We start from the raw sequence: 12,686 nt of genomic DNA, 5'->3' as shown, positions 1-12,686 counted from the left end.
CTTGGGTGCTTAGATGCTTAGTTGACTGGGGTCGGCTCTGTACTTGGTCCGCTCTTTTCTTTCCGCTCTACACCAAATCTCTTTGTCCTAAAATAGCCGATCGAGGCGAATGTTCCCCCCAGAATAGAGATGCCAGGGTTCAAGTGGTTAAAATAACAGTGATGGGTTTTTTGCCGCACTCCCTTTTATGTCTTGTACATTCAAGCAGTCTTCGAAAAGAAAACACAAGAAAGTTCTTCAATTCCTCAAAATTGCATAACATCATTACCAATCCATGAAACATTTTAACATGGGAACTTTTAATTCATTAACAAAACGAAATAAAATATCCATATATATTTGTTTTTAAAAAGTGCCAAATGTCGATTTGCTACATTTCACTTTGGCTTATTCAGGACACAAAACAACCGAAGGTCAAAATCTTCAGGTCATACCTGTAGTTTGTAGTGTAGTGTAGTGTAGTGTAGTGTAGTGTGTGTGTGTGTGTGTGTGTGTGTGTGTGTGTGTGTGTGTGTGTGTGTGTGTGTGTGTGTGTGTGTGTGTGTGTGTGTGTGTGTGTGTGTGTGTGTGTGTGTGTGTGTGTGTGTGTGTGTGTGCGCGTATGCATGCGTGTGTGTGTGTGTGTGTGTGTGTGTGTGTGTGTGTGTGTGTGTGTGTGTGTGTGTGTGTGTGTGTTTGCGGGTGGGTGGGTGTATTTTATTGGTTTGTGCATAGCAGACGCTGGTGTTCAAAATGTGTTTTGTTTTGCATATTTGTAACATCTTATCCAATGTGACGGTGTTAACCGAGTTCACACACCAAGTGTCTGTCCATCATTGTGGTGTGTGAGTCTACGGCTCCTTGAGTGCTCAAACAGTGTTTCCAAATGGCAGCTCAGAGTCCACAGTGCTGGATCCCAGCCTGTTTGTATTGAACCATGATAGCTTAACCCTGGATTTGCATTTACACTGTAAAATCCTGAGTGTTGATTTAACTGTGAGACTGCACACACATGCATGGAACCAAATGGACCCCAGTGTTAATGTAACTCTGAGAATGTACCAGTGGAACCATAATGGACAATTTGGGCCGCAGGATCAAACAGTTAATTTACTCTTTGAGTTTACAGTGTAGAAGCGCAGTCTAAACCTACTTCATGCACCATTAGTTTGAGAGTTAAGAGGACGTGGGAATGGCTGTCCTGTACATCACTGTACACGGCTGTACACGGCCTCAGCTTAAGGCTGGCTCTCCAGGAGGGCTTTGTGTATTTCCTGGAAGGAGGGCCTCTCCTTGGTGTTCCTCCTCCAGCAGCTCAGCATGATCTTGTAGAGCGAGTCTGGACACAGCACTGGCTGGGGAAGGTAGATCTGCAGCAAACAGGGCAATGTGGGTGAGGCTTGGACGACCACCGTATGTACGTGATGCGTCTATATGGTGACCATGTTCAGAATTGAAATCAGAATGAAGCATAGACATACTGTTTGCTTGACCATAAATGCTAAGAATCTTATTTAGATAGCCTGTTGTTTAGACAGATGCTAGGTCTGATCTACTTGGTATCCTGTAGTTACTTCAAAGCACTAAATTGTTTTCTCTACTTACGTGACATTTGCCCTGTTGTTTGTTCACTAGGGTTCATGCCGTGTACTTTGATCTCGCACTTTTAATTCGCTCTGGATAAAAGTGTCTGCTAAATGTCTGAATTGTAAATTGCAAGTAGGCTACATGGACATGTTGATGTGTCATACGCACCTGTCTTTTCTGGTCCCTGAAAAACTCCCCTGTGTTTTCTATCACCTGCTCATCAGTGAGCTGGGAGTATGGCTGCTCCTTGCAGAAGGTCAGCATCTCCCACAGGGTCACCCCAAACGCCCACACGTCACTAGCCGTGGTGAATTTACCCTGAAAGGGAAAACACAGTGTTAGGAAGGGAGGTACACTGCAAAACAATCGTAAGTGCATAACATTCTTGTCAAATTATTGGCAGATAATGTAGCTGATAATGTAACAGGTTACTATATTTAAGATTATTTTTGTGAAAATTACAGTCAAATCATTTTGAAGAAGACAAAAAAGTCTGAATGCAAGCATTTATCACTTTCTTTTCAGTATTTGTCAGACTTTTTGCATATGCTGTAGGATCCCACTTAAAATGCATGTTTAAGAAGCCTCAACAGAAATTACACTGTCAACATCACAACAACACATGGCTCTAAAACTGTATGTGTAGCACTGCAAGACCATTTATTCCACACATGTCCACTAGATGTCCTCACCAGCAAAATGCTCTCCCATGACATCCAGCGTATGGGCAACACCGCTCTTCCCTGGATGCGGTAGTAATCGCCACTATACAGATTCCTGCTCATGCCAAAATCAGCTATCTTTATCGTGTAGTTTTTGCCCACCAGGCAGTTCCGTGTGGCCAAGTCGCGATGGACAAAATTTAGGGATGAGAGGTACTTCATCCCTGATGCTATCTGAGTGACCATGTAGCACAGGTTGTTGTAGCTGGAGAGATGAGATGAGAAATAACATCATGTCATGAGAAATGGGAGAAAAGGTGCAAGACTACAGTATACTGTATGTGTGCTGTGCACGCATGCATGCCATGCGCGCAATGTGCACACACATACACATTACACACACAGTGATACTCAATATAAAAAACCTCAGTGTTAATTTACAAATTAACTATTTTTACACTTTTGATTTTGCAGAGCAGTAATTCTTCCACAGTCAGTCAGTTAGTCAGTCAGTCTAGTCGGTCAGTCAGTCAGTCGCCCTTTCTCTCACTCAGTCATTAACAACCTGCCATCTTCTTCCTTCACTCAATTCTACACTCACTCTCACACTGGCTCACTGGTACCTGACAGTGGGTGCGTTGCTGAGCAGGGCCAGCTGACCCTCGGGCTCATGGCGAGACAGGAACTGGTTCAGGTCTCCGTTCTCCATGTACTCTGTGATCATGCAGAGAGGGTCGTTGCAGATGCACACAGCCAGCAGACGGATTATGTTGGGGTCCTTCAGACGAGACATGATCTTTATCTCCTTCAAGAAGTCGTTCCTAGTCGAAGAACGAACATAACAAGCGAATCAAGCATATTTACAGTTAAAAGGGGGTTACCGTATGTCTCAAGAACACGTGGAATGTTCTAACCACACAGTAAAATGAAAGTTAATTTATTCATTTGAGAGTGAACAAATGTAACCATGTGGACCCTTACAGGTCCATTTGGTTGCATTTGTCTAGTGGGTCAGTAATACCTTGCATTCTTGTTGGCATCTGAGCGGAGCATCTTGACAGCCACTAGAACTGGCTGGTCCTCACTGATATCAAAGGAAAACTCCTTATTCATGAACTCCTGCATGCCTTCGGCCTCACACAGGTGCACCTGAGGGGAGGTGTGGAGAAGGGGGGCGGGAGGAGGGGACATAAGAAGAACATAAACATTAATTTAATCAATGTTATACTGAATGGAAAATAACATAAAAGTCCAAATATTGTGAAGAGAGTTGGTTGCATGAATTGACGGAAAATCTTTTACTCTGACATGGGGTGCAACAGTTAATCAAATGAATTGATATTATCGACTGTAAAAAAAAGAATTGCATTTGATAAAATAATCTATAAAAAAGAACATTCTACAAGTTCACAACACGCCACAAAGGGACATGCTATTTTTGCGAAACACCGTTGTACAACAAAGAATAAGATAGGGGTTAACTGGTTAATCAGACTAATCAAACTAATCAATACAAAAAAATCTATTTGTTGATAGGCCTATATAAGAAATAAAAACAAACATAAAAAACTTGCTTCTTCAATATTCGATGAATGGAAAAAGTAATCGATTGCAGCCCCTACAAAGTGCTAAATAAAAACATGGAAGACAGACCTCTCCAAACTGTCCCTCTCCCAGTTTCTCTTTGAACGTGAGCATCTTCCTGGGGAACTCCTCCACGGCCACATCCTTCCCTGACAACAGGTCCATGGTTACGGCGGGGATGGCGTACGTGTTGCCTCCTGTGACCCCCTGAAGGTTGACAACGTCAGCCTCCGCGTAGTGCGGGACGCCATCTTGGCCCGCAGTCGTTGTTGTGGATTTGGAAGCTGCTGTGCTGGTGGAGGCTGCAACACAGCAGGAGTGATGGTAACATGAGAATCTAGAAGGGATGATGTTGAATGTGTGTGTGTGCTTGCGCGCGCGCATGTGTGTGTGTGTGTGTGTGTGTGTGTGTGTGTGTGTGTGTGTGTGTGTGTGTGCGTGCGTGCGTGCGTGCGTGCGTGCGCGCGCGTGCGTGCGTGTGTGTGTGGAAAATGTCTGCAGTGTGTTGTGAAAATGTCTGCAGTGTGTGACAGAGAGCAACGGTTTGGGTCTATGTGCAGATGCATATCGTTGCTGTTGGTACTTTTCAGGATAAATGGTAAACATAGCAGATGTACAAGCTCAAAACGTGCCGAGATGCGACGTGTTTTCAGCTTGTACATCTGCTATTTTTGATACTTTTGTGAGCCACTGGCCACTAGTATGATCAAGTGGGGCATTAATTTACCAAAAAAAGTTCAAACGTGGAGATAAGAGGGTCCTGCCTGACAGTGACTATGTGACGGACTATGTGTCCACAAAAACACACACGTATGTTCACTAACCAGAGCCAGGCTCATCTGGGGTCTGAGAGAACTCGGGCAGCTTGCGTATGAGGCGCGATGGCTCCTGGTAGTCTGGGCCCAGAGGAAAGATGCGCTCGTAGGTGGAGCTGGACTCCTGCTCGCTGGCCGCAGATGACTGGTTGTTGTGGTTGTAGGCGAATGTCTCACTCTGTAGTGACAGACTAGCAGTTAGTTCATCGTCCAGCATCCTCCGAGAAGCCTAGAATGAAGGACGTGTGGGCGGTGAAACACATGTGACATGCCGTGGCATTACTGTGACATGCTCTAGTTTTAAGTATTAAGTCTCAGTTATACTTGGTTGTGTGCCGGTGTCATGCACGGTAAATAGCAGATCTACAAGCTTGTATATCTGCTATATTCACGGCATGCAACACTAGAGTATAAATCAGGCTTTAATAGACGTGACTCTTTGCCAGGAAGAAAGGACGATTCTGCAATCTCAGTTACACCTGGCATTAAAATGCATCGTGGGTGATCAAATAGCAGTCCGATCATGCATCGTTAGTGTTAAATAGGTGTAATTGCACCAGGCCAAGACACATCTGAGGTTCACTAAAACATGAGTTCAACTGTCCATGAATTACTAAGTTGTTTATTTTTAAAATGGTATCTATCTTACCTTCTCCAACATCTTCTGCCACACTTGCCTCCACAGGATAATGACAATGATGGCCACGAGGATGAAGATGATGGCCACCAAACAGCCAATCAGAATTCGGGTGTTGCTGTCATCTACTTTGTGGGTGGGGTCATCCCCTGGGGAGGGGATAAGCAAAGATGCCCTTTGATTGAGAGAGTTAAATGAACACTCATGGATTTGACAGTTCATATGTGTGCGTGTGTGTGTGTGTGTGTGTGTGTGTGTGTGTGTGTGTGTGTGTGTGTGTGACTGGGCATATGTTTGTTTAGGGTTACTGACCTGGTTGTGTGCTTGTTGGAGGGCCAGTCTTCGGGGGAGCCAGGGTTGTATTGTACATGGCTGTATCTGAGAGGACAGAGAAAGGTACAGTGTGATACCAGTGTTATTTTAGACATAGAGTATATTGTTGCAGTCGGGCAGAAACCTCTTATATCCATATTTCAACTTTTGTCTTTTTCCCCTAAATCAACGCCCTACTTGATCATACTACAGCGTCACCCAAAAGGATCAAAAGTAGCCGATCTGCAAGCTCGAAACACGGCGCAAAGCGACGCTTTTTGAGCTTGTAGATCTGCTACTTTTGCTATTTTTTAATTTGAATCCTGAAAAGTAAGTTTGGGATATATGAGGGTTCCACCCGACAGAGATATATATTTTAATTCAGACATATATTTTTAAGTGGCTCAGTCTCCATACTCTTGAAGGTTACATACAACTAAACGTTGTGAATTGTGTGAGCCTCACATGGGGCCGAGATTTAAAAACTCGTGTAACTGAAATCTAAAAGGTTTAATACCCATATGAGGTATCAATAGCCACGTGTCCTCTCAATGTCCTTGAGGCGGATACCGGACACCTATGTCCTTACACAGTGAGAGTCACTGTCAGTGATGGAAGAAGTACTCACATTTTTTACTTACGTAAAAGTATCAATACCCTATTGTAGAAATAGTCTGTTACAAGTACAAGTTCGGCATTCAAAATATACTCGAGTATTGGCAATTTGGCATCAAAATGTTCAAGTATTATGCTTTCACACGTTTTCAAATGTATAAAAAACCTTTGAAAATAGCTCACAACATGTCGCAAAGCAACACGTTGTGAGCTTGTAGATCACCATTTTAAAATTGACGAGGTATATATATGAAGTGGTTTTGTAATAATAATCTAAATCATAAAGTAACTTGTAACTAAAGTTTTCAAATAATTATAGTGGAGTATAAGTACAATATTTGCATTTGAAGTACTCCAGTAAAGTAAAAATACTTAAAAATTGTACTTAAACAGTCCTTGAGTAAATGTGCTTAGTTACTTTCCACCACTGGTCAGTGTAGATAATAGCATCAGCCAAATATTTCAGAGCATAAACCTCTGTGTACCTGACTGGAAGGTGATCTCACTGAACAACATCCAGGCATCAGCAAAGTAGAACTGGCACTTGACGGCACTGGCCATGTGATTGGCCAGGTTGACGGTGACAAATCGGGCGCTGGGGTTCTTTTCGTCCACCACGGGGCTGAAGGAAAGGGGCGTGGCCTCCCAGTCGGACTCGGAGCGGAAGAAACACGCGACCTGTCTGAAGACCTTGACGTGCCGCGAGAACATGTTGTTACAGTGGACCTGGAGACATATGAAATGGGAGGGTTTTACGTAACCACTGGGCCCAGAGATGGAGCGAGAGAAATGGACGAATGAATGGATGGAAAAGTCTATAATAGTCCTACTGCTGGATGTGATACCTTATCGTCGTTGTCGGGCAGAAAACTCTTATCTCCATATTTTAACTTTTTGTGTGTTTTTCGTAAATTAATGCCCTACTATTTGATCATACTACAGTGTCACACAAAATCATCAAAAGTAGCAGATCTGCAAGCTCGAAACGCGGCACAAAGCGACACGTTTGGAGCTTGTAGATCTGTTACTTTTGATACTTTTGCATTTCAATCCTGAAAAGCAACACTTTTGGACATATGAGGTTTGAACCCGACTGAGACGATATACATCACTCTTTAGAACTAAGAAATTGTCTAAAGCAAGTGCACATGGACATCACACAGGCTAATACGTAGCTACAGAGAATGAGAGAGAGAAAGAGAGTGTGTGAAAGAGAGAAAATGAAAACAAAAAATACTATTTTTATATAAAATGTTGGGTTCAAGTTAAAGTGGGTGAATATGTTCACCTTCATGGTGGTGAAGTTGCGTATGCGGTCAAATTCAAACATGATTTCGACATATCCGCTGGGAAAGCTCTCATTGGTCCAGCCCACATAGTCATATCCTGGCCACACGTGCACATGACTGAGCGCAAAATCGTCCTGGCCACACACCCCATCCGTCAGCTGGCCCAGTCCCTCTGTCATGCTGGGAGAAAGAGGAAGTGGACGAGAGACAGAAAGAAAGAGGCAGAGAGAGAGAGAGAGAGAGAGAGGAAGTAGGCAGACAGACAGAGATGGAGAAAAAAGATGATAAAGAATTAAATTAGTTCACTGTTCCATCATTTAAACACCTAAACCAGTGGTTCTCAAACTTTGTATTTTATTTCAAAGACCCCATAACTGTTGTGTTACGGGTCCATTTGGTTCCATTTGCACACTCTCAGAGTTACAGACATGCACAGGTCCATTTGGAACCCCCTCAAAGAACCCTGAGGGTCCCTGGACCCCACTTTGAGAGCCACTGACCTACACAACCGGCACATACTTGTATTTTAAACACAAGCATGTTAGCCAAATACAAACTGTGGCACATCCATTCACCACTAGGTGGCAGCATGAAACAGCCCTGTCCTCACCCCTGCTCTCTTGGCTTTGATATTAAAACATGGGCCATTTTCTTTTTTCCTCTGTACTGTTTCTTAAAGAGAGAGACAGACGGCTGTGTCATGGAGGACATTATTCACCAGCGCCGTGACTCAAAAATGTAACGCAACAAAGCGACTCTCATCAGTTCTTCCCCTAAGGTTTTTGAAGTTTTGTTATTGCAGCATGGTTGACTCAATCACGCCCACACACGGCAGCGCAAATGTTACAGGTCTGACGTGGAATAAACCAGCCACTGTATCATATTTAATTATTTTTATATTTATTTCTGAAAAACAGAAGAAAAGGGGTACAGGTTCACTCTGCTGCACAGAATCACAATGACCTCTAACCAGCATCACTAGGAATTTACTTCCGGGTTAGATGTCAGTGTAAACAGTTTAAATGGTCACCAGACACTTTACCTTTTTTCCAGATAACAATATCAACATTGACTAAAGTCATAACTATATTAAAGAACAATTAACCACAGTACAGTTTTCCCAAATATCCTTAATGACGTTCTGAATACAATTGTAAATCAAAATCTTACCCACTAAAATAACAACAAAGGCATTTTAACATCTCTCTTTTCTGAATACTCAAACTGAGTATTTCCCCAATTTAACCTTTTCACATTTCACTTTTCAACATACCAATCATGTCTTATTTCTTTTCATTCATATCAGTACCTCATTAGTATATTACCTCAGTTGTCTACTAGTACAATTTCAATACAGACATAGTCTGATCATTTCTCAACAATCATGTTGCCTTTAGACAGGACTCTTAAGTGAAACAGATCAACAGACTACTCTTTCCCATTATTAACTTATTCCACATTTCTCTCTTGCTGAACTAATCACACTTTACCTGAAAAACAGAAGAAAAGGGGTACAGGTTCACTCTGCTGCACAGAATCACAATGACCTCTAACCAGCATCACTAGGAATTCACTTCCGGGTTAGATGTCACTGTATCAGTGTAGTTCCCTGCAGCTAGGCGCCCCCTACTGTCGGAAGGAGGGTACGACCTCTCCATTAGTGAACAGCTTATTCCCCTGTATACTCAAATCAATTCTCCTTTATACTCAAATCAATTCAGAGTGTTACACCCTCCCCCACTAGAGAAGAAAAAAAACATATCACAATCTTTTTTTTTTTCATACCCTTCTCAGTCACGCTGGGTTTTACATTGGTTTTCTCATTTTTTTTTTTTCTTACAGTCATTCACAGTCTCAAATACGCTAGAGTCTCTGTGGTGAGGAGTGACTGTGTGAATCAGTTGTCAGTACAACAGTCTTTTTCATCATGTTTTTCATAGTCTCTATAGCAGCCATGGTCTCCAAAATCCATGACTCGCTGCAATCTGGTGGCAGGATACTTTCAAACTCTGTACCCCTGCACCTCGATGACTCAGGGATGGCTGTCCCAAACTGTCATAGGTCAAGGTCAACGGTGCTCTCCTATTCCTTGTAGGAAGGATACAGCCTCTGATCCTGGCTGTCCCCTGAATCAGTGGAGCTGTCCTGTTCTTCCCCATCTGAAGATTCTTGGTCAGACACTGTTGATTCTTGGGCTGGTGTTAGGCTGTCCTCCTCCTGCTCGGGCTCACTTGTGGATTCCGCTTCTGCTCCCGTTAATCCCCCATTAGCTTCGGGCCTGCTGTCCATATTTCTGTCATTTAGCATAGCTGCCGTTGAACTGTTTTCTCTCCCTGCTGAAATCACAGGAATAAGAACACCTTCATACTCCTCATCTGAATCATCTTGTCCCTGATAAGCTGTAGAGTTTCTTTGCTGGGGGTGTCTTATTTGGTTCTGTCTTTTCTTTGCATCAACCGCTTGACTCAATGGGAGTGAGTCGCAAGGCAAAAGGAGATTTCTGTGAACTATCCTGTTCCTTCCTTTTCCATCCTCCGGTCGAATCTCAAAGACCGGACTGTCTTCATTTTTCTTGCCCACAACAATATGTATTTTGTCTTCCCAATGGGATCTTAGTTTACCTGGGCCACCCCGCTCACTGAGGTTTCTGATGAGGACTCTGCTTCCCGGCTGTAGGTCTGTGCCATACACTTTTCTGTCATAATGGCTTTTCCCCCTTTCAGCATGTTTTTCTACTGCTCTGGATGCGATCTGGTAGGCTTCAGTCATTTGCTCTCTCCATCTTTGCACATACTCATCATATGTGTTCTCTGAGTTATCTGGATTCAGGTTGAACATTAAATCAATTGGAAGCCTTGGGGAGCGCCCGAAAAGTAGATAAAAGGGGGAGTACCCGGTGGCCTCATGTTTTGTGCAATTATAGGCATGCACGACTTTGGGGAGGGTTTTCCGCCAATCTCTTTTCTGGTCTTCAGGTAGGCACCGCAACATTGACAGCAAAGTCCGATTGAACCGTTCCACCTGCCCATTCCCTTGGGGGTGATACGGTGTGGTCTTGGAATTTTGGATGCCACACAGTTCATGTAATCTTGCCATCAGTTTGTTATTGAATTCGCGTCCTTGGTCATGGTGAAAACGAGTCGGATATCCATATTTTAGCACAAAGTCCTCAAACAATTTTTCAGCCACTGTTTTTGAAGATTTATTCTTTGTGGCATAAGCCTGGGTGAACCTTGTGTAGTGATCCATGATCACTAAGATGTATTCATAGCCCTGTTTGGATGGCTCTAGGTGCAAAAAGTCAATTGATACCAACTCAAAAGGGTAAGTTGTCTTGATTGTTGTTAGTGGGGCTCGGGTGGGCTTATTTGGCTTCCTGCGCTTAAGGCACTCACAGACTTCAGTCACATAATGCTCCACATCACTCTGCATTTGGGGCCAAAAGAATCTCTCTCTTACTAGTGACATAGTCCTCTCATTTCCCAGGTGCCCCATCTCCTCATGCAGCTCCTTGTAGACACAGAGGTGGAACTCCCGAGGTAGCACCAGCTGACGTCTTCTGGAGGTCTGACGGTAAAGGATTCCGTTAGTATCAAGGTGAAGCTTCTTCCACTCTCTCAGAAGGATGCCCACCTCTCTGTGTTCTCTTCTCCTCTCAGCATTTGTGGGTGGTTGGCCTCTTTTGAGGTACCACAGGGCCCGACCAATGACTTCATCTTTTTCCTGAGCAGTCTTTAGCTGTTTTGTAGGGATTTGTGACAATGTTGGGCAGACTGGGTCACCACCCAAAGTATCTAGGATTACTGGGCTGATCCACGTAGTGAGGGTCTCCGCCTGTACTGACACTCCCTCCAGCGCAGCACTCACCGCCTTCACTTGAGTGTCTTCTGTGTATTCCTCATCCCATTTCTCAATTTGCAGAGGCATACGGGAAAGGCCATCCGCATCGCTGTTCACACGGCCAGGGCGGTATTTGATGTTGAAATTGTAGTCAGCCAGTTCTGCCACCCAGCGGTGGCCGGTCGCATTCAGTTTAGCAGAGGTTAAGACGTAAGTCAACGGATTATTATCCGTATAAACTGTGAATGACGTGGCATGGTACAGGTAATCTTTGAAACGCTCGCATATTGCCCACTTCATTGCGAGGAATTCCAATTTCCCCGAGTGCAGGTGGTAATTCTTCTCAGCTGGACTCAAGGTTCTTGACCCATAGCCAATCACCACCATGTTACCGTTTTGTCTCTGGTATAATACGGCCCCTAAACCCTCCTGGGAGGCGTCACAGTGCAGTACAAATGGCTGGGAGAAATCTGGGTAGCCCAGCACTGGAGGATTGGTCAAACAGTCAACTAATTCCTCCAATGCCAGCTGGTGTTCCTCTGTCCAGCATATGGGGGTACTACTGGTCAGCTGGCTGTGGCGTTTCTTTTTGGTACCTTGCTTTCCACGCAGGGGTTCCCTTGGAGCTGCTGCTAAGGTCCTCATGCCTACATCACTTGGTTGACACAACAGACCATACAGGGTTCTAGCACGGCGTGAAAAGTTCTTTATGTATGGCCGGTAGTATGACAAAAAGCCTAATACTTTTCTCAACTCTCCCACGGTGGCAGGTCTCTTTTCTTTCAAAGCCAGCACCGGCTCAATGTCTGCTGGATCCATTGTGTAGCCCCGTTCTGATACTATCCTGCCTAGAAACCTAACACTCCTCCTGAACATTTCACATTTCTTGGCAGTGAGTTTAATGCCATACTTCTGATAGCACTGTAAGACCAGGCGGATGTGGTTCAAATGTTCATCAAAGGAGCGACTATGGACTAGGTTGTCATCCAAATAGGGTAGACAGACGTCATCTCTCAGCCCCTCAAGGCATTCCTCCATGGCTCTCTGGAATTCTGCAGGTGAAGAACTTAACCCAAAGGGTATCCGGGTCCACTCAAACAGGCCCCAGGGTGTGATGAATGCCGTTAATGGGCGGCTCTCCTCTGCCATGAAACCCTGGTGATAAGCCTTCCCCTGGTCCAAAACTGAATACCAGGAACTCCCACACAGGCTATCAATTAAGTCCTGGATTCTGGGGATTGGATGTCTGTCTGGAACAGACTTCTTGTTTAACTCTCTGTAATCACAACAGAGTCGTAGTCCTCCATCTTTTTTTCTAACTACCACCACTGGAGAGGAGTAAGGTGATCTAGACTTTTGGATCCAC

The 12,686-nt window shown here is 44.1% G+C and overlaps 1 protein-coding gene across 5 annotated transcripts in view; it reads right to left on the bottom strand.

Annotated features, from left to right (window-relative positions):
* Positions 1-12,686, bottom strand: part of ddr2a (discoidin domain receptor tyrosine kinase 2a) — a 53,728-nt gene that overhangs the window by 1,406 nt on the left and 39,636 nt on the right. For 3 of the 5 annotated variants that reach the window (XM_084065603.1, XM_084065601.1, XM_084065604.1), the window contains exons 7-17: positions 7,480-7,660; positions 6,677-6,917; positions 5,577-5,642; positions 5,277-5,413; positions 4,637-4,856; positions 3,882-4,114; positions 3,250-3,377; positions 2,852-3,049; positions 2,259-2,493; positions 1,735-1,884; positions 1-1,349 (exon numbers count right to left, since the gene is read on the bottom strand). The exon at positions 1-1,349 is cut by the window's left edge and continues 1,406 nt beyond it. In XM_084065603.1, coding sequence (XP_083921729.1) covers positions 1,218-1,349; positions 1,735-1,884; positions 2,259-2,493; positions 2,852-3,049; positions 3,250-3,377; positions 3,882-4,114; positions 4,637-4,856; positions 5,277-5,413; positions 5,577-5,642; positions 6,677-6,917; positions 7,480-7,660 — 1,921 coding nt within the window. In that variant the 3' untranslated portion in view covers positions 1-1,217. The remainder of the gene's footprint in view (positions 1,350-1,734; positions 1,885-2,258; positions 2,494-2,851; positions 3,050-3,249; positions 3,378-3,881; positions 4,115-4,636; positions 4,857-5,276; positions 5,414-5,576; positions 5,643-6,676; positions 6,918-7,479; positions 7,661-12,686) is intronic. The other 2 variants (XM_084065605.1, XM_084065602.1) reach the window with 2 other exon arrangements.

The sequence above is a fragment of the Gymnoscopelus microlampas genome (assembly GCF_963454915.1).
Source record: "Gymnoscopelus microlampas genome assembly, chromosome: 9".
Lineage (NCBI taxonomy): Eukaryota > Metazoa > Chordata > Actinopteri > Myctophiformes > Myctophidae > Gymnoscopelus > Gymnoscopelus microlampas.
The sequence above is the reverse complement of the archived record's forward strand: the minus strand, read 5'-3'. Positions and strand labels throughout refer to the sequence as shown.